At 35.5% G+C, this 22,220-nt stretch overlaps 2 protein-coding genes across 6 annotated transcripts; one reads left to right on the top strand and one right to left on the bottom strand.

Annotated features, from left to right (window-relative positions):
• Positions 1 to 5,000: 5,000 nt before the first annotated feature.
• On the top strand, positions 5,001 to 14,265 carry LOC113309867 (probable LRR receptor-like serine/threonine-protein kinase At1g06840). Of its 5 annotated transcripts, none has more exons than XM_026558386.1 (21): positions 5,001 to 5,275; positions 5,541 to 5,640; positions 5,810 to 5,960; positions 7,295 to 7,366; positions 7,539 to 7,610; positions 8,111 to 8,254; positions 8,347 to 8,418; positions 8,546 to 8,617; positions 9,156 to 9,230; positions 9,765 to 9,833; positions 9,952 to 10,020; positions 10,166 to 10,237; positions 10,495 to 10,581; positions 10,759 to 10,827; positions 10,971 to 11,479; positions 11,565 to 11,714; positions 11,833 to 12,113; positions 12,486 to 12,537; positions 12,771 to 13,021; positions 13,221 to 13,355; positions 13,562 to 14,265. In XM_026558386.1, the coding sequence occupies exons 2-21, from the start codon at positions 5,544 to 5,546 to the stop codon at positions 13,916 to 13,918; spliced, it is 2,856 nt and encodes a 951-aa protein (XP_026414171.1). In that variant the 5' UTR covers positions 5,001 to 5,275; positions 5,541 to 5,543; the 3' UTR covers positions 13,919 to 14,265. The 5 variants fall into 5 exon arrangements, with proteins under 5 accessions (XP_026414171.1, XP_026414169.1, XP_026414170.1 ...); XM_026558384.1 differs by having other exon boundaries at positions 5,002 to 5,275; positions 12,486 to 12,555; XM_026558385.1 differs by having other exon boundaries at positions 5,002 to 5,279; positions 12,486 to 12,555.
• Positions 14,266 to 14,466: 201 nt separating this feature from the next.
• On the bottom strand, positions 14,467 to 17,905 carry LOC113312375. Its single transcript, XM_026561128.1, has 6 exons — positions 16,993 to 17,905; positions 16,432 to 16,554; positions 16,024 to 16,314; positions 15,363 to 15,866; positions 15,099 to 15,160; positions 14,467 to 14,745 (listed from the first exon to the last, which is right to left on the bottom strand). The coding sequence occupies exons 1-6, from the start codon at positions 17,903 to 17,905 to the stop codon at positions 14,467 to 14,469; spliced, it is 2,172 nt and encodes a 723-aa protein (XP_026416913.1).
• Between the last annotated feature and the right edge of the window lie 4,315 nt (positions 17,906 to 22,220).

The following is a 22,220-nucleotide window of genomic DNA, read 5'->3' as shown; positions in this document are numbered from 1 at the left end:
ATCTGTGTGAGACAGATTTGTTTATCAAGTCTTCGACTTTGGGTCGTAGCAACTCTTGGTTGTCGGTGAGATCAACTAAGGGAATCATGTGCATAGAATCCTGCTGGGGTTCAGAGACGTAAGGAGCGCAACTGTACCTTGATCAGTGTGAGATTGATTAGGGCTCAACTACATTCCAGTTCGAAGTTTATTGGTAGTAGGCTAGTGTCTGTAGCGGCTTAATACAGTGTGGTGTTCAAAGCTGGACTAGGTCCCAGGGTTTTTCTGCATTTGCGGTTTCCTCGTTAACAAAATTTCTGGTGTTTGTGTTATATAATAGAAATATCACAGGTTATGCGTTAAGTTCAATAAGTTCTTGAATCCGACCTTTGGGTTGTTGATTGAATCGATTGACACTTGGATATTGGTTTGTGATACCGTCCAAGTTATTTCTCTTATTCAATCGGGCTCGCAAATTCCTATTTTTGCTGATTGCAGATTGAATTGAGGAATTGAGATATAAACTCATTGATATACTTTTCTATAGATTGAGTCTGACTGTGTAGTTGATTTTCTTAAAAGTATATTGGAGTTTGTCTATTCAGATTGTCGAATGAAATATTGGGTGTGGTTGTTAGACCCCCGCTTTTTCATACACTGATTGATTTCCTAAAGGTTAAACAAACAAAATAGAAAATAAAAAACCAAAAAAAATGTGAACAGAAAGATTTACGGTTTGAAAAGTTACCGCCGAGATAAACCGTAACTAATTACAATTTGTAAGTTGAGGATCGAGACCAACCGTAAATAAATTACGGTTGGTATATAAACTAAATGTTTGAACCGTAAACATCCATTTGAAAATAAAGTTTTGAGCCACTGGAATATTTACGGTTGATAATGGTTGATACAAATACAAACTGTAACTACATTACGATTGATAAGTTAGAAGTCGTAGAAAATTTTGGAGACATGCAGGAAGAGTTACGTTCGTAATGGTGGTGTCGACACCAACCGTAAGTGAAGTTACGGTTGCAAAAAATAACACGTAACTGCACTTTCATTCTCAGATTTACTAATCTATGCTTGATAATTGAACTCTTACAAACCGTAACAACATCAAAATCTTCAATTACAGTTTGTAGTTGAATTAAAATCAACCATAACTCACATGAACCCAGATTTTGGAATTTAAATTTTCATGTAAAACCCTTATTTTCGATAGAAATTTAGCCTAAATCGAACAAAATTAACTAAACCCTAACTGGGTTTTTCAAAACATACGTCATATAAGTCATTCCTGTTAATTTTTCTGGTTGAGGGGTTTGAAATTGTTGTGCTAGACCTATTGGAGGATGTGGTTGATTATAATCACTACAATCTTCGTCAACTTTCTTTTTCTTCGGCATCTCTGATATAGATTTCAATTAACGATAATTAATTATTCGAATCGTCGATTAATCGAAGACGATGAATTTTTGAGTTTTAATGGAGTCAGCTATGGAGGTGAAGAGAAGATGAAGAAGTCGACGGTCTGAAGAGAAGATGAAGAAGAAGACGGTTTTAAAAACGATAAGGACAATTCCGTTCTTTCAATTAAATTTGGAAGTGTAAATTAGTCCATTTAAAGTTAAAATGGTAATCTAGACTATTTACATTACCATTAGGACACCCACTAACTAACTAGATAGACATTATTATAGTGGTTCAGTCACTCTAATGGCTTTGTCAGCCCATATAACAGGATTCTACTTAAAACCTCATTTGTAGGATTTCTCGAAGACCATGAAAGAGTTGGATGAGAATCCTACTTGCTTGCGATCTTGTTTTAACTCGCAAGCAACAATGGTTGTTTAGTTCCTAAGATTTGTCAAGAAGCCTTTTTTGTTTTTTTTTATTATTCCCAAAACCTTTTTTTTTTTTGGTTGGGGGTTGTTTTCCCCTTATTTTGGTGTATTTGCGCACGATTTGTGTGCTTCTTAATACAATTCCTTTTGATGGACAAAAAAAAAAAAAAATTCCGGAAGACTGGAAATTCTGTTGGAAATGTAATCGAAGAGTCGGTTAACCAAAATGAATTTTGATTAATTTTTATCCACTATGCAAAGGAATCGTGATTAACATGGACATACGGAGAAAGTGACCGAATATTAAAATACCATAAGTTGGACTAATTAACTAAAAATCTAAAACAGTTTCCACATCATGAAGACCACTACTAAAAGAAGAAGTTTTCAACAACCCATGAGCATGAGTCATGAAACCTTATTAATAAAAAGCTCGCGGATTAATTTGTTCTTTTATACTAATCTGGACAAATAAACAGTCAAATGATGCCACATTCGAAAAGAAGCCTTGATTAGTGAGATAATTATGAGTTTATCATCATCAGTTGGAAAAATCTTGTTAAGCTCATTTGTTCATTTTTACGGATTTACCATTATCCAAAAAACTTTTAAATGACACCAAAAGTATATTTGTTGGGCAAATCTTTACAGAGTCGATCTGTCGATGAATGGAATATGTGCAACTACTAAGACATGTCACCGCCACCTAACAAAGTTTTGACGTCTTACCACTGAGAAATCAAACATTCAACTCTCTCTTGTTAATGAAAAATGTAATGTTAACATCGCTGTGATGTATGTATTTTATTTCTTTCCAAGAAAGAGTTAAAATCAGAGTACTATATTAAAATGCTTACTTCACGCAATTATTCTTTGCCAATGTGAAATGAAACTGCCTCCAAGTCTTACCTTATCTCACCCTTTGTCCTTGTCTAGGAGATGACTTCTAAATTTCTTCCTAGAAGATTGCTAATGGAAGAATTGACATGTGAGACTGAGATTAGGTAAATGGCTTGGTTGTTAAAATTTTACAAATGATTGAGATTGTTGATGGCAATATGCACATGTAGCAAATAGGTCACTATTCTAGAGTCGATTAGTGCAATGGGTCTTAGGAGGATCAATGTTTTCGCCTGCTTGATTTCGTAAAAGAACATATTTTGGTTCCGTAGGGAATCTTTATCAATACAATTAAGAGGTCGAGGTTTCGTCTGGTTGGTTCAAATTTGGTTCTCTCTGTAGACTTAACTCAAATTTCATTTTTAAGGTTTTCATAATACCATTTTTAGAGAGTGACTGACCGCATAATTAGACACTTCCTCACTTGTCCTTCGACTTATCCATCTCTAATGCCCAACACCATAGCTAGCAAGTAGGTGCCTACTGGCATTCTGGTTCAGGAGAATGAAACTTTGATATGAGAAGTTACACAAAAAATCGGTTATTTCGTTCGTAGAAATCGTTTTGAAATTTCACACTCAAACTAATTTTTTACTTTTAAAAGTAAAAATTATTTTTGGATGTATATTCAAACGCGCTGTCATCGCAAATGGGTGCCACTGTTTCTTAACGGTCCCGGATTTATTTTATTTTTTTTGAGTCCAGACTTCGACACTGGTTAATCAGTAATCACCCATCCAATAATTACGGGCGCTGGTAATATTCTAGTCGGCTAGAAAGTAAAGTACACGGACTTAAATCCGTAGTAGGTAATAAGTGTCCGGATGGACCTACACTATTGTTATCGAGTCAAAAGAGCCGTCCAGATTGACCTTTAAAGCAAGACTGTTAATGGGGGTACCAATTTGCTTGGAGGTGTACCAACCACAAGACTAATGATATTTTGTCTTATTAACATTTTATACACCCCAATCAAAACCAGTCCCCCTATTAGCAATCTTGCTCCCACAAAGTCACAACTGGTGGGATTCTCTTAACCCATACTAAACGAGGGTGCACACCGTCAACCATTTACAGCCAATTACCTACCTACCTACCTACTCGACCATAAATGTCAACGTTCATTTTGTGTGGAAATATGACAACGTTAGTTCCACTATAGAGCTTTTTAGATTGCCGCGCTTTTTTTTTGGCTCCGGATCCTCTACACCCAAAATCCTCTACAACTGTGCGCCTACCAATAAGGAAACCCCATGTGTTTGCGCTTAAACATACCAAAATCATACATTTTTAATATATTAAAGTTGTTGAAATTGAAAGATTTTCACGGAGATAAAAAAGAAAAATATTTATCCTCCTTCAATGATGTTGATGGAGGTTACACTATGGACGAAGTTCAGGAGAATAGAGAAGACTATTTCAGTATCTGCACATTAGGATTGTCGCCATACCAAACGCCAGTGATGCTGATGGTTGGGATCCGGACCTGCTGCTTAAGCATGGACATGAACTATTCCATTTTCTATCATTAAAATGAAGTATTCTTTTGTGATTCATTGTAAACAGTAAGCCTTTAGCATGCAATATGAACACCTCTCTTTTGTCACGGCATGAGCTTTGGATGCTTTATAATGGATATTATGTCAATGACTTTGCATACTGATAAGTTAAATGTTTCATGGCTATTTATATTTTGGTTTTTCAGTCCATAGTATTGGAAAAATGACTTTTAGCAAATATTCGTTCGCAGTATCAGTACAGATGTTCATAATTACGATTGAAATTGAAAAACGAATACTATGGCATTTATGTAAATCAGAGGTATCAATAACAAACAGAATTTCACATAGGGAAGGAATCAACATAAAATGAAAGAGGAGCAACCCATTCTTACGGAAGTAGGAGGTTTGAAAACATGTTTTAAGATGAACAACAATTGTGACATCAGAGATTCTTGGCCCGTGCACAAAAAAAATGATTAACCACCAAACACAAAAATTAGTTAGCTTAAGGACTACGAGATAAGTGAAAAGAGATAATTGAAGGAGGATAAATATTTTTTTTTTTATCTTCGTGAAATTTTTTCAATTTCAACAACTTTAATATGCTAAAAACGTATAATTTTGGTATGTTTAAATGCAAACACATGGCGGTCTCTTATTGGTAGGCGGACGGTTGTAGAGGATTTTGGGTGCAGAGGATTCGGAGCCTATTTTTAATCTCTTTTGCTTTGTAAAAAAGGAAAAAAAACTGTGTAGTGGTCTACTGATTTTCATTAGTTAATAAAGACAAAGCCAACCATGACGATATCGCTGTCTGTAAATTCATATTTGCTGAAGAAGAAGACAATATTATTTTTTTATCATGTTCTTCTTCTACCTAATACCATTATTCTCAGAGATTATTGGGGTTAGTTTTGTTTTTAGGCTTCATCAAGCCCAAGAAATTCACTAATTTTGGGTTTAGACATTTTGGGAAGGAAATTTAATTTTCAATTATTGAAGACGTGCTGAAATTCTAGGGTTTTATTTTACCGTTGTATCAATCAAGTAAGTAAGTAAGAAATAATTAAAGTTTTCTGTTCAGAATATTCCTTGTGTTTTCTTAGTTGGATTTAACTGTTGAGGAGGAATTTTGGTTCATTTCTAGGGTTTATAGCCTAGGTTTTCTTTTTGAAATAGCAGTTTTTGATTTAATTTGATAATTAGAAAAATTTGCATTTGTAAAAGAAGATGAGAAATTGACATTCGTTGTGTATCATTGTCATTGTTCTTGAGTTGTAACTTGGAATTAATGGTAACTGATTCTTACAAGGGTATGGCGATGTCGGGAGGGAAAGTCTGTGCTTTCGGATACCTTTTGGCAGCTTTGTTTATTTATGCAGCAGCAGGACCAGTTACTGATCCTGTAGAAGGTAAGCTTACTTGAATTTATTGCATTGTCAATGGATATGGCCTTACCTTGTTGTAACCCTTAATAAATAGCATGTGTCTAAGTTAACACCTGGGTGGGGTTTTTAATGAAGTCGAATTGTATTTGCTACCCAACTTAATTATAGTGGTTATTAATTATTTTTATTGCAGTAAAAGCATTGCGAGCTATCAAGAGAGCTTTTAAAGATCCCATGAAACATCTTCAGAGCTGGGACAAAGGGGATCCATGTTTATCGAATTGGCTTGGAGTGTGGTGCTTTGAAAGCATAGGGTCTGATGGATATGTGCATGTACAGCAATTGTATGTTACCATTTATTTATTTTGATCTTATTAAGTCTTGTCACATTGTCGATTTTGTTAAAGTAGTCCACTTAGGTAGTGCTGAGAGAATGAATATTATCTGTCGTTTCAGCAGATTTTGACCATGAAGAAAGATAGTAGACTATAAATGTATAATACATTATATATTTTGTTCTAGAGCTGAATTGGGTGGATGCGTATACTTGATAGAAGTGCTTTAAGAAGAAATAGGATGTTGGTTTTTGCTTTAACATGCATTATAGTGTCGAATAGGATGTGTAGTACTCAACCACACTGTTATCTGAAGAAACAATCATAAACTTAGCATGTTAACTACTCAGAAGTCAAGTGAGCCTTCTCCTCATTAGAAAACTCTGACACTAAGAGGGCACAAAGTAACTGTAGAAATTTTAAACTAGGCAAAACACATTATCATAATCTTGTAAGAAGTATTCAAGTTCAGAAATGTGTCACAGTTGTGTGGACAAGTAAGTTCATACACTTTCTTTTTTTGATTCATGTACATCTGTATAATTCCAGTAAGCATTTTATTGAATTCTCGCCAAAAAGAAAGAACAAAAGGTGGTACTAGACACTGGGAACTAAAAGCTTTCACATTTTAAGCAACGGTGTCCCCTAACACAGATTATGCACATGAGTGATAATCCTAGTTCTGTTGTTTTTTCCCATTGGTGTGGGTTGTCATTGCTTGGGACTCATAAGGAATTCGGTACTTCATAATAGGAACTTTTAAGTTTTCTATGCTTAGGGCTTGCCCATTACTGCGTTCTCGAGGTTGTGCATTTAGGAGATGGTTCATGTTCCGTGGTATATGAAAAGAACGGGAAGAGTCGCCAGAGGAGATGTTCTTGATGAAAAATGTGTTATTCTAAATTTCTTAGAGGAGGGGTATGACATTTGAGGACATCGTTACAAACCTCACACTTGTTCTTCAATCTCTTTATTACCAAAACAAAATCATGTAGATACATTTCCTAAGTGTTTGACACGCTAAAATGCAACTTTGTCTCTACAGAACTCTGTTTATTGTTGCGAGTACTTCGTATCACTAAATAGGCTCTCTGAACACTTCTTCATTATTCATAGTTCTGATGCCGTTAAATCCCTTTAAATTCTTGCCAAGCAAAAGAATGCTATGTTTGCATCAGTGCAATATTATCCTGACATACTTGCTTTACATAAGTATCTACGCCATATTTGGATGCTTATCTCATGCTATTATTAGTAGTTCCCTGATGTAGGTATGCATTTGATTGGTTGTTGTTGTGCCTAAATATTTATTATGATTTCATAATCTCTTCATTTGGGTGTAGGCAGATGTTAAATTTGAATCTTACTGAAAGTTTATCACTCGAGGTTGGCCGTCTATCCCAGCTGGAAGTAATGTGAGTATCTTGCAAATTATATAGATTTCTTGCAACTTAATATCCTTACATCTTTACAATGTGACAGAGCCTTGTTTCTCCTTTTCTTATAAGAATTAGCGTAGGCATTGATGTTGATTTTATATTATCCTTATGCTATTCCGTTTTCTGTGCATGCATCTACTTCTGGTAGAGATTTAATGTGGAACAATATAAGTGGCAGTATACCGAAGGAGATTGGATATATTACATCTCTGAAACTTCTGTGAGTTATATTCTTGAACTAATATTTTACTGAACTTCTAAAATTGTTCATATATAATGCCTCTGTGCTACAAATAATTGTTCTGTTTGATGCTGAAAAATTTCAACGTAATTGTGCACACTGCCGCCGTGTGAGTTGTCTGGCTTCTGACCCATCTATGCATATTTAGTGTTAAAGCACCTCAAAAAGGACAATAACGAGTCCTCACGATTTGTTGCCTGGAAAATTATATTATGATCGTCAGCTTACCGATGTATAAGATAAAGCAGAGCGGTTATGTGCTCTCACTAGAAGAGAATCTTAATTGTGAACCACATAGCGAAGTGTAACAGTGTCATAATAGGTCTCATAACATCAATGAATCCTAGAGTTATATATATATAGTACTTTGTACATGAGTCTAAGTAAGCTTTTAAAGTGAATGATTTCTCAGCAAATTCTTGAAGATGTATTTTTAAGGCTTACCGAGTTGATAAACCCCTTTCATGTTCTTTATATAGACTCTTGAACGGGAACCAATTCTCAGGCTCCTTACCAGATGAGATTGGTCGTCTCACTAATTTAGTAAGGCTCCAATTAGACGAGAACCAACTATCAGGAGTAATACCAAAATCATTTGCAAACTTAACAAATCTCAGACATCTGTGAGTTTCTCAAACTAAAGTTTGATGTGTTGGTGCTTCCTATTTCCTGACCCTCTTGTATGTATTTTGTATTTGTATGTAAAAATCTGCAGTCACTTGAACAATAACTCGCTCAGTGGACAAATTCCGCCTGAACTTTCCAGATTACCCGAAATACTTCACTTGTAAGTTCATATTTGGTTTTTTGCCGTCTGTTGATAAATACTTACCTCAGTTGATATAAATGATAGGATTGTAATAGGTGTCTTGGTGTTCAGCTCAACTCATTATTTTTGTTCTTACTGTTAACAGGCTGGTGGATAATAACAACTTATCTGGGTATCTTCCACCAGAGTTCTCTGAAACTCCGAAATTGCGGATACTGTAAGTTTCTTCTTTATCTGTTACTGTGGCCTGCTTTTCTCGTTTTTTTTTTTTTTGCTTATTCAGTTGACATTATGTCCCAGATGAGACATTTTACTATCTAATCTTGGATATCTCAGAGTCTCATCGTGGTCAGCCTTTACACTTAAATGTGTCAAGGCAGTGAAGGGTTTAAACCATCTACCTACCACTTACACTACAAATTTTGAAATTACCTAATACAGACGTGTAAAGGGCGGCCGCTGTAGGTCTTGTGGCCTGGATTTTTGTATTATATTTTGTCATTCAACTTGGGATTAGAGCTAAGAATTGTGGCGGCATTTAAAATATTGTGCACTTCTTATCACAGTTTTTTTTTTGTTCTTGGACCGATCCAGTGTTCTATAACTGTATAGACTTTAATGATCAAGCTTTAGTTCATTTATATCTAATTATTTTACTGGCCTTTCCATTTGTGACACATTTTATGCTTGGGTAGTTACCAATGGCATACATTTTTTGTGTTTGATATCTTCAATATTTCTTGTGTGTCTCGCAGTCAACTTGATAACAACCGCTTTGCTGACGCTGAAATTCCTGCTTCTTATGGCAATACAACAAAACTGTTGAAACTGTACGTGCAACTCTTTGAATTATATGCATATTGCTTGCGTTTTCCAGGATTTCTAGAAAATTAGAGGCAACACCAGTAAGAATCAGAATATGCTGTTTATTAGGTGAGGAAGGCCTTATTTAATTTTAGTTGGAACCTGGTCCCCTAATGTGCTTTTTGGGATTGGGTCATCAGCTCCGTCTTCTGTGAGAGATAAGTTGGGTTTCAGATATAGATAGATCAGCTTTAACTAGTGTCCCTGGTAAAGTTGGTTGTACCTTTTGAATTTTTGATGTCAGTATTTGCCTGCTTTTAATTGAGAAATAGGGGAAATTTTTCTCTTCTGTTAGCTTGAATGAAGAATAAATAAATATTGACGAAAAGTGTTGGAGTTTCTCTTATGTTGCTGAATAAATGAGTTAGTAAAATGCGAGGCTTGGAGGGGAGAGAAGAAGTGATAATTGCTTGTTATATGACAGAGAGATAAAGGTGGGACTTGAGAGATACGCTACTTTTGGTAACATGTGTAATACATCATTTTCTCTTTCTTAACAGGAGCCTGAGGAACTGCAGCTTAAGGGGGGTTATTCCTGATTTAAGTGGGAGCCCAGAACTTTTTGTTGTGTAAGTTTGTGTATAAAAAAAGTTCGTACAGGAAGTTTTCAGATTTGGGGGATATTGCCTATCTGATTTGCTGTCAACTGGTACACTACTTAATATCTTACTTAAATTTACGCTACAGAGATCTTAGCTGGAATCGACTTACTGGATCCTTACCGTCAAGCAAGCTTTCTGGCAGTATGACAACTATGTGAGAAAAATTTCAACTATCCCGAATGTGTTCTATATATATACAATAATAGAATACCAAGAAAGATTTGATTGACTAGATTTCTGATCAGTACTCTATTTTGTTATGACCAATAATCTATATTTCTCGCGAAACATCAATGCAGCGATCTGTCAAACAATAATCTCAATGGATCTATCCCTGCAAGTTTCTCAGAACTCCCTAACCTCCAGAGACTGTAAGGATCTATCTTTTATTTTTACTTTACTGTAAGCATCAACATATATGCTACTAAATGCATGTGAACTTAGCACCTTTTTTGTATTCTATACAAAGGGAAAATAGTCAAAATACCAGCAAACAAAATGTTATAAGGTGCTTTTCATAGTTTATACATATATGAAAATGCATACTCGTTCTAGCATATATTAAGCTCGAGTTATATTTGAAAAATGCCAGTCCTTTATGCAGATTATGATTTTCTTTTTGTTACAGGTCCCTATGGAATAATTCTTTGAGCGGTTCGGTACCTTCTACACTTTGGCGGAACATCAATTTCAGCTCTGCTGCAGAACTTATGCTGTAAGATCTAGATAACATAATTAGTTCTGTCTTAAGTCTTAGGTCCGCGTCCTTTTCGAAGATGAAGTAACATGCCTGAAGTAACATGTCTAAATCACACACAGGCATGTTTGTATGTGATTTAGTGTAAACATTTGATGGTCGCTTTTTGATCCTGTTTGTTCTATGAATATTCAGGGATTTGCGAAACAATTTATTCTCGAACACATCCGGTGATGTCAATCCACCAAAAAATGTCACTTTGAGGTATGCTTCTGTGGCTCAATCCACCTAAAATCTCACATTAACTTGAAGTTGATTTATAGTTGTCTCGTCTTCTTTTGCTTCACACATATCTGGTTGATTGGTAATCTCTTTTTTTGTTTTTTACATTCTTTATATTTTAACAGGCTTCAGGAAAATCCGCTATGCAATAACGCCAACAGAAACTTAGTCCAATTTTGCGGACCTGTAGCTGATGATGATGATATGCGTAGAAACTTAAGCATCTCATCACCTAATTGTGCTCTCGGAAAATGTCCTGCAGATTACTATCTTGTATATTCTCCTCCAAGTTCTCCAGAACAATGCTTTTGTGCAGCACCTTTCAGCATTGCATACCGGTTGAAAAGTCCTAGTTTCTCATATTTTGCTCCTTATGAAAGCTCATTCGTTGAGTACATGGCTGAAAGTCTCAATATGGAAACCTCTCAGATCTCTGTATATTCGTATGGCTGGGATGAAGGTCCCAGGTTGTGGATGAACTTAACTCTTTTTCTTCTATACGATAATAGATCTATTAAATTAAATAAAACTGAGGTAAGGCGGATTAAAGGCAGATTCACAACATGGTCATTTCCTCAGAGCGACACTTTTGGACCATATGATTTGCTCGATTATCCTGATAGACATTTCCGTGGTATGTGTTTCGATCCTGTACTGATCTTAGGACTTAAGGCTATTCACTTATTTAAAGTTTTGGTTTGTCATTTTCTTTGTTGCAGATTCTTCCAAGGTGTTTCTAAGTAAAGGTGCCTTAGCTGGCACTATATTAGGGACCATTGCCATATCCATCTTAGTTACTGCAATCATCGCAATTATTATAGTAAGAAAACACTATAGTTCTTTCGATTTCAGAGCAAGAAAACATCTATGTAAGTTCTTTTAAAACTGAAATTGGCACTGCCCAAGTATCTAGTATCCTAATGGACCCAACAGATAACAAAGGAAGCTGCACTGATTCCTTAATTCTTTGTTGAACTATTTTTTCAGCTGCGAGAATCTCTATCAAAGTTGATGGCCTGAAAGGCTTTACTTTGAAAGAACTGGTGCAAGCAACAGAAAATTTCAACAGCCTGGTAATTGGCGAAGGTGGATATGGAAAGGTCTATAGAGGTGTTCTAAATGACCAGACTATTGTGGCCGTGAAACATGCACAAGTTGGGTCTTTACAGGGTGAAAAGGAATTTTTGACAGAGATAGAATTTTTGTCAAGGTTACATCACCGTAATCTAGTTGGTTTGCTTGGATACTGTGACGAAGAAGGAGAGCAGGTGCCTTGTCTTGCTCTTCTTTAACTCTTAATATCGTTCATATATATAGATATATTATCAGTTATATAGTTCCTACCTGGTCATATGAATATCCTTCCACATAAAAGCAAAAATCATCATTCAGCTCAAAAAGACATATATTCACATTAACTTGTCCTTGTTCTTTGCATATTATGGTAATTTAGTTTTTCGTTGGGAACAAACCATATTTGGTTCTGCAGGTTGATGCACATTTAATAACATCTATATATATGGATAGATTGGTTTTATTAGTTTTTTTAAATTTTTAACTCAGGCCCTTTAAGAAGCTTTCTTTCCTTTAAATTTCAACAGAGAAATTGAACATATCTTGCTGTTTTTAAATGTTTCCAGATCCTGGTTTATGAGTTCATGGCTAATGGCAGTCTGCGGGATTGGCTTTGTGGTAATCCTATTATACCGTGTATGTTTGTTCCAAAAATTCTCCTCTGTTATGTTGTATACTCTTTCTGGTTCTGTATTTGATTTTCAAAAGGAGGATTTTCTTGAGAATTGCAATTTTCATGCAGCAAAACAACCTTTTCTAGGTCTATGGAAGATAACTTGACTTGCTTAAAATTGTGTTATACATTGTGTTTGCGAATTTTAAACTTTAGATGATGATTGTGGTTTTGGCAGTTGCATCAAAGGGGAGTCTGAGCTTTCCCATGAGGTTGCGTATTTCACTTGGTTCAGCCAAGGGCATTCTTTATCTCCACACCGAAGCAAATCCCCCTATATTCCACCGCGACATCAAAGCTAGCAACATACTTCTAGACTCCAGGCTTACTGCTAAAGTTGCTGATTTTGGACTCTCAAGGCTTGCGCCAGTTGCAGATGATGAGGGGGACTTACCTGGTCATATATCCACTGTTGTGAGGGGAACACCGGTAAATCCGACTTGCCTAGAGTTCTGTTCAACTCTGGTGATCACTGTCAGAAGACGGGTGCAACCTTTCTTTTGATGGTTTTGCAATAAATTGATTAGAATCTTCTTTTTCTTTGGTATATAAAACATTATTCCTCGCTCGTGAGTGCATCTCTATACTTGTGGCTGAGAAACTCACTACTGCCTTGTACTGCATGCAGGGATACCTTGACCCAGAGTATTTTTTGACTCATAAGTTAACAGATAAGAGCGATGTCTATAGCCTTGGAGTTGTATTTCTGGAGCTTTTGACAGGGATGCGACCTATCTCGGGTGGTAAAAACATCGTCCGTGAGGTAATTTCTTGTTCCGTGTCATGGTAATTTTTAATTTTGTGGATTAAAGGTTGAGATAAAAATGTTTTCATAACCATGAAACACTCATGATATATTGTTGCTAATTTGGTCCAAGCCGGTTTCAAAAAGAAATAGGATGTTGAAATGATGCAAATTTCCATGTAAAATGTTGTTAGTTTCACATCATTTTTATTTTGGGATTTCAGGTAAACGTGGCACACAAAGCAGGTAACATCTTCTCGATCGTAGATGCAAGGATGGGATGTTATCCGTCTGAAGTCTTGGCAGAGTTCATCACATTGGCCTTAAGGTGTTGCGAAGATGGGCCAGAATCACGACCTTCGATGTCAGAGGTTGTTCGAGATCTAGAGAAAATGCTCTCTATGGTACAGGAATCTAGCAACACCATTTCGGAGTTGGAATCTGATTTTTCGGACAGATCTATGTTGCCTCGGTCGTCATCATCAACAGTATGTGAACCAAGGAGTCAGAACTTGTCATCCTCAGATATTTATGGAAGCGATCTTGTCAGTGGCGTAATCCCTAACATCACACCACGGTAATACCTTCTTAAAGACATTGCTCAGAAGTTAGTGAGCCTTATAAATGGTGGCTGAGGACTGATAATACGATGGCGGGGGTAGACCGTTAATCTGCAATAATCACTTTTTGTGATTTTAGCCCAACGCCAGTGGGTGAACATAACCAGATGCCATGGATTACGTCTGTTTGATGCTTCATATTTGGCTTGTACATTGTGTATTAGAAGATTGTTTTGTATATATTAAAATCAACGTTGTGTGTGCAATGTTCGTCGTTTTACTGACTTGCCGCCCTTACGCCCTGGAGTTGCAATTTTTTACCAAGGAAACTTTGTAACAAACTTTTAACAAGTACACACATTTTGAAATTCGACGGTTGGCGACCAATGGTGATCAAATTTTGGTCACCTGTGGGTGGGCCGGAGGCCCAAGTCTTTTTTTTTTTTTTTTTTTTTTGCTAAATCACAATTTTATTGATTTTTAAACAAACTTAGATATTACAAAATTTGTAGGACAGAAAAGGAATCTAAAGAAGCTGAAAAATTACACGTAAGTAAGAACTTTTATAGCTAACAGAATCTACAGTATTTTCTACCTGGTAATTCAACTTGAGCTAGAGATGAAGGCTTCCCTTTATTAACTACCACAACACCCTGAGGCAACTTTGAATCTTGTTTAGCAAGCTCAATTGCAGAGAAATTGATTTCTTTATAACATTGCTCATAGATAATCTCAGAAATCTCCTTCTTGGCTCTCATCCATCTTGATTGTAAGCACCAAGGCATCACACCCTTTTTGGCATCTTCTATTACTGTTAGAGAGTGAGATCTGATGATTATCTTACTACACTGTAATTTATTCCAACATAGCTAAATAACACATAACCTTCATTAGGATTGAACCACTGACATTCTTTGATAATTTTGAACTTCATGTTTCTCTGACCAAGGTTAAAGAAATGAAGCACATCATAATCATAATTTTGTGCCCATCTTGTACCTGTCATTCTGTAACCACCATAGACTCCAAATTTGGAGGTATGTTTTCATGAATAAACTTATTTTTTTGGAACCAAAGTTCTCTCATTGTTGCACATACTGCTGTTATCCATGCTTGCTTGACAACTGAGCTCTTACGTTTTGCAAAATTAAGAATGTCTGAGAAGGAAGAAGGTATTTGGAACTGAAAGATAGTGACTAACCATTGCCATATGCTTTTGCTGAAACTGCAGGACTACAGGAGATGCTCCATAATGTCTTGATTCTGCTGGCAGATACAACATCTAGAAGCAAGAGAATAGCCTTTCTTGATTAACTTTTCATCATCAATGTACACCCCTGTTGTATTTTCCATACATTACTATCAATGCTTGGATGTAGAATTTTTTTCCAAATTTCATCAGGCCAATGTATTTTTGGTTCCTTGTTTCTAATTTTCTCAATAGCAGATGATGTAAAAAAAAAACCTTTCATGTCTCCACTCCATATAAGTTTGTCTTGCTCTCCATTTATTGTTGGTAATGATGCTGGAATGAAATCTTGTAAATCACATGGAATTCTCCATTCACCATTTTCCAGAATATCACCCACGGTCATATGCAATTTATCTTTTATTGTGTCAATGCAGCTCATAGTTTCAATCAAGGGATTATCACCTACCCAAGTATCTAACCACAATGATATTTTTTCACCATTACCTACATTACATCTCAGATTTGATTTCAACTCCTTCCAAGCCCACTTCAAACCTGGCCATACTGTGGATAATTTCCATTGATTACTCCATTGACCATATTTATCCTTATACTTAGAAGCAAAAAAACTTGAGGAATAATCACTTGAGTTTATAAATTTCCACATCATTTTCATTAATAAATCTTTATTGATTACTTCCAATCTTCTAATTCTCAGGCCTCCTTCATTGAATGGTGCACAAACTTTGCTCCAACCAAGAGTCACATACTTCCTAACTTCAATGTCACCAGTCCATAAGAAATTTCTTATGATTTTTTTCACAGATTTTTATTACTGAACTTGGCCATTTGTAGACTGCCATATTATAAATAGGAACACTGGAGAGGACAGATTTTATGAGCAATAGTCTATCATGGAATAAGAGCATTTTACCCTTCCAAGCAGCTAAATAACTTTGCATCATCTCCACCATTGGCCACACAATAGCAGACTTAACTCTCCCAGGCTTCAGTATTACACCTAAATATTTGTCAGGGAATGATGTAAGCTCCATTTGCATTAAGCTTGAAATTTGGTTTCTTCTTGATGGAGTACAACCATCCACAAAACATTTGCTTTTCTGTTTATTGACTATCTGACCAGAGTTGTCCTGATAACTCTTGAGAAGAGTAATAAGAGCCTCTAAAATTTTCTTTGAGCCATTACTGAAGATGCATACATCATCTGCAAAAAAATAGGTGAGTTGGATAAATATCCTTCCTTATAACCATTGGTTGCAGCTTCTTCAGTTATACCAATCTGGTTAGATTCCTACTTAATACTTCTTCCATAAGAACAAACAGAATGGGAGACAATCACCCTGTTTTAAGCCCCTATCCATTGAGAAAAAATCTTGAGGTCCCCCATTTATCATGACAGAAATTTTAGCAGATGCAAACAACGTTCTTAACCACTCACACCAAGCTACATAGAAGTCATATTTTTGAAGTACTTTAAACAAAAAATCCCAACTCACTGAGTCATATCCTTGTGATATGTCAAGCTTCAATCCCACATTTCCTACCCTTCTTATATGCTTCATTTCATTCACCAGTTCAGAAGCTAACATAACCTGTTCATGTATACTTCTGCTTTTGATGTATGCTGCTTGCTGATTTGAAACTTATTTACTCATCAGGTCATTCATTCTTGTAGATAAGATTTTTGTAAAAATTTTGAAATTGAAGTTTTTTAATCCAATAGGCCTGAACTGGTTTGGTTTCTTTGCACCTTGAACTTTAGGAAGTAGTACTAGAAAATTAGAATTCATGCCCCTTGGAATATATTTCTTACTCCAGCAATATTGAATTGCATTCAACAAATCACTTTTAATAATATCCCAACATGATTTGTAGAAAATACCTGAGAAGTTGTCTGGTCCAGGGGCTCCATCTGCATTCATACTGAAAACTACATGTTTAATTTCTTCTAACTCGGGTATAGATTCTATCATGACTTGATCTTGATCTGTTATTAACTTAGGAATAACATCCAACAAGGAATCATTTATGGTTACTTCTTTATACTGAAACTTGTGGTGAAAGAAATTAACCAAAATATCTGTTATTTTATCCTGATCAGCTACCATATTGCCATCCACATCCTCAAGTTCACAAATCATATTTCTAGTTTGTCTAATTTTAACATTTGTATGGAAGAAGTTGGTGTTAGATGAGCCCTCTGTAACCCATTTAATTCTTGACTTTTGTTTCATCACAATGCAATGTTGAACTTCTTTTGAGTTTAGATCATTCTGAGCCAATACCAATTCAGTTAAAGCTTGTTCATCATGAGGATTGGAATCTGAAATTACCATTTTTTCTTGAACTAACTTTTCTGCTTCCTTAATCTTGACATGAACATTACCAAAAGTATTCCAGTTACATTCTTTCAATATTATTTTTAATCTCTTCAGTTTATGCAAAAGTATAAAAGCAGGATCTCCATTTACTGTCTCAGCCCAACTGTCTTCAACAACTTTCATGAAACCAGTGTGCTCTAACCACATTTTTTGGAATCTGAGAGGAACATTAGTAGGTTTAGGAATGTTCACACACCCCCCAATTAAAGGAGAGTGATCTGAGACAACCCTAGCACCAACTTTGTAACCCCAATCACTATATAATCTTAACCATCCCATATTAAACACAGCTCTGTCCAATGTGCATAATATTCTTTTACTCCCATGATGACAATTTGACCAAGTGAAGTCTAAACCAACTTTAGGAGCATGTAGAGGATCACAAGTATTTAAACATTCACTAAAGTCAAGCATTGATCTTCTTGAAGAAGATTTGCCACCAAGGCTCCTTGAGATCACTAATCATCTGCATTTCTGACTAAAAAAAATCTTCTCTGAACCATATTTACATTAGCATGAACACCAGAAACTAAAACATCACCTACTTCCACTGTGATCATTTGACTTGAAATAGAAACAACCGAAGGAGTTGCAATGGAATTACTCCAGAATAATCATATGTTACTTTTATGAGTTGTTGAAGCATTATGAATAACTATAGACTACATACCAGGAAGATTTAATCTACTACAAAAAGAAGCAGAACATTTGATCTTAGGTTCTGCAATCCACAAAAGTGTTGGCTGAAATTGACTAACTAAACTATGTAACTTCTGGCCCTAGCTCTCCTAAGACCCCTTAAGTTCCAAAATAAAACTTTAATGTTTTGGTTTGGAGGGGTTTTGTACCCCCCTTACCAACATTTATTCTAAAATTATATTTAACTGCTGCTTGAGATGTATTTTTAGTAGCTGAAATATTCTTAATAACTGGAATAGAAGTACTAGCTTCAGTGTCTGTCTTCTTGCTACCAGATGCATTAACTACTGAAGACCAAGTTGTGAAAGGAATTAGTTCAGTTGTAACTTTACCTGAACCAGCATTCACAAAATTTACTACACTTTTTTCCAATTCAGTAACTTCTGCTATCTGAAGTAGCTTCTGAGGTTCCATTTCAGCCAAAATTTCCTCATCAACACTTATAACATCATCCTCTTTCTGTTCAAGGTTGTTTAGAGCACTAAATCTTCCACCATCTAATTTAAGTAATATAGAATTACTAGCAGATTGAAACTTAGTAGGAGAGACAATATTGGATATAATTGAATCTTCTACAGGATTTTGATTATTAGCAGCACCAGATGTACTACCTTGCATTTCTTCACGAACTTCTGATCTGTCACAAATATCAAATGGTACATGGGAGTTACCATTTTTTGGATTATGTTGTTGAGGAGGAGTTGATGTAGTCTTGTTTTGTGTATGAGCATTACTAGCTTGTTAATCTCTATTCTTCTATACTCTGCACTCAGTAATAAGGTGACCAACAATCTTACAAGTTGAACAGAATTTTGGACATACTGGAATGGATATACTCTGGAAAAAACCACCAAATTTGATACCAGTCCAAATTTTGTTTGGAACAGTTCTGGCAAAATCAATTTCAACAAGAACATTAGCATAATACCCAACTTCACATTTTGCAGTAGCTTCATCAAGCTTAATAGGATTACCAATTTCCTTGCATATCTTAAACAGAATTTTTTCACTACAAAATTCAAGATCCACATCTATGAATTAAAAGGGAAAATCTGATCTGGGTTCTTACATTTTGCACCTGGTCCGTATATCCCTCACTCTCATGACAAGCATTCTTGTTGTGATTGGATAGATGATGATGATGAGTAATTTAGGCAGACAAGTAGATATTAGTGTGTTGTTCCACGGTACACATGTAAATAACTTGATGATAAAGTTTCGAACTCATAAATATTTTGTTAGGATCTGAGGGTCGGGAGAGTTAGGCTCTGAGAATCGGGCGACCAACTCAGTTTAATTTTCTTCGTCAATCTTCGTTTTTTGTTCTCAGTTCCATTAATTTCAGGTGATTTCTAACCAAATTTCTTCTTGAATAAGGTGTTTCAGGTGATGTTTAGTCATTAAACCGAGTGGTTTTATGGATTCTTGTCCTAAATCCACTAATTTTGAAACTTTCAAATCAGATATGTTAGGTTTTAACAAAGAAAAAAATTCTCAGGTAATTCCTTCGATTGAATTGCCTGATGATTTATTTGAAGAAAGTATAAATACGTGGAGGTTTTCTCTTATCGGTAGATTAAATTTACAGCAGATTAAATTTGTGGATGCTTCTATTATTCTTCGTCAACAATGGAAATTATCCGGTGATTGCAAACTTATTCCATTAAGAAGAGGTTTTTTCACGATTAAACTTGATAATGAGAATGATAGACAATATATCAAGGAGAGTAAATGGGAGGTGTTGAATCAAGTTCTGCAAATTAGAAAGTGGATCTCAAACTTCCGTCCTGAAAGCCAAAAATATTCAAAATCTACGGAGGCCCAAGTCAATAGTCACGCTCTTTTAATTTGAGTTGTGCAACTTTTGGAGGCTGAATGTCGTTTGAATTTCGAGCTCCAGTAAATGACAAAGCTAAATTTTTTGATTAAAAAGACTGACCAATGTAAAGATACTTAATGTTCTTTGAGTTTCGGATTCCAGTGAGATGACAAAGCTAAGGTTTTTGATTGAAAAGACTGGCAAATGGAAAGAGGACAAGTATAATGACAATCATTATATTATTTTATTTTTTGATAAACCTTAATGACATTTTTGATAAACCTCAATGACAATCTGATAAACCTCAATGACAATTACATTTAGTGAGGTTGTGAAATTAAGAACCCGAGATGATTCATTTCCATGCTGCCGAATTGCAATGAATCCGAATCGAAAATTCATACTCGTTTCTTATATCCCTAAAAACTAAGATTTTATGTCTAAATATACATGTAAGAAATTAATATATATTATTAAAAATAGGATTATAGATAGAAAGGGTTCTTAAATATCAAAAACATTGATGTAGCTGGGTGGTTCAAATGACTAACGATTAACAAATGTTGCCATGACCAAGATGGTAGAAGGGGTAGGGCTTGTCAAAGCTGGAAAACTTTTAGCTTGTCCTTTAACATTTGAAATCGTGATTCCGTTTGAAAAATGTATGTCGGCTGATCACTTTTTAAAATATAAGAGATATTGAATGATTTTGCTGGAAACAACTTCTTAACATGAAGTCAATCAAGATCTATTCCTAGCTATACTCCAAGTAAAGGTCTGAATTTCATGAATCTTTGGGGACCGTGGAATTGGATTGCGAGACTCTTCTATTATATGACATTACTTGTATGGGTTGTCTATCTATGTAATTGCTATCTATTTACGTAATTTCCAATAATTTCCAATATAGAACTTGAAGACGAGAGCTCGTCGCTATTTATCTCTCTCCAGAATTCACAATGTACGAGAAGAGAGTGATCCTGACTTCTTTTTGTTTCCGCTCCTACTCTTCTATAATAGGATTTTCTATATTCCATTCTTGGTGACAAACAAGTAAGTAAGCAACCTGACTGGAGATAGATCTTTGGATCATCTGGTAACTTTCAGTTAGTTAGAGTCACCATATAAACAAATAAAACACAAGCTCTATCGCCCACTTTTGGCTCTCGGTAGAGTATAGCTTTCTTGCCCGTAAAGGTACTGAAAGAACTCAAAGAATATGGACCTAGCCCACCTAATCCAACAGAAAACCATGATCCACTCTCAGGATTGGATGCCAGAGATAAGGAGTAAGTGGTACCAGAAGGAAGATGTGCAGGTCTTGTGATAACTGACAAAGCCACACTACCTCAGCAACAATTTAAGCAAGTGCATTGATACTCAGCTTTAGTGCTTGATCGTGCAATTTTAGACCGCTTATTAGTAGACCATGAATTGTAACCAAAAAAGATGCGGAAACCACAATTAGCATCACTTTAGGCTTGTAGAGTTTGAAGACCCTATGAGAAGAAAAAAACATGATGAATAGTCTCTTTAATATATCTAATTAATAACTTTCTTAGCAGCAATCAAATGTGTTGTAGTATGCTTGTGCATCAATTGGCAAACTTGATTTACAGAAAAACTTGTTTGTGGTCTTGTCCAAATGAGGTATTGAAGGGCCCCAACCAAAAATATTTTGATGGATTATCCAAAAGCTCACCATCATTATCACTAAGTTTAGTGGAAGTAAAAGCAGGTGAAGAATACCAATTTTCACTAACCATATGAGTCTTGTCCTACAAATCTAGATTATATTTGGGATGGCATAAGAATAAACTTGAAGCATTTCTCTTGATCTTATGACCCAAAATATAATGTGGATCAGCAAAAAAAATGACATAAAATTGAAAGCCCAAAGTAGTGATATTTTCAGCAGAATAAAAATGTTATATGCCATTCATATATACAGGAAGTGTTCGAGCATTGCTCGATTGAACCCACCAAGTGTTGGAATGTCGAGTTTGGTTGTCAAGTTTAGTTCTTGAACTCGAGTCGCTTAAGTAGATTACTAAAGTCAATTTTGTTAAGTTATACTAGAAATATATAAATGTTGAGACTTGCTCTATTTACTCATGAAAACATGAAGACATGTCGAAGATAATGAAGACACCATCCTTTTGATCGAAGTTGAACGGCATACTTGACTTGTCCATTTACATTTTTTGTTCT

This window comes from Papaver somniferum, chromosome 9, assembly GCF_003573695.1.
Source record: "Papaver somniferum cultivar HN1 chromosome 9, ASM357369v1, whole genome shotgun sequence".
Classification (NCBI taxonomy): domain Eukaryota; kingdom Viridiplantae; phylum Streptophyta; class Magnoliopsida; order Ranunculales; family Papaveraceae; genus Papaver; species Papaver somniferum.
The sequence above is the reverse complement of the archived record's forward strand: the minus strand, read 5'-3'. Positions and strand labels throughout refer to the sequence as shown.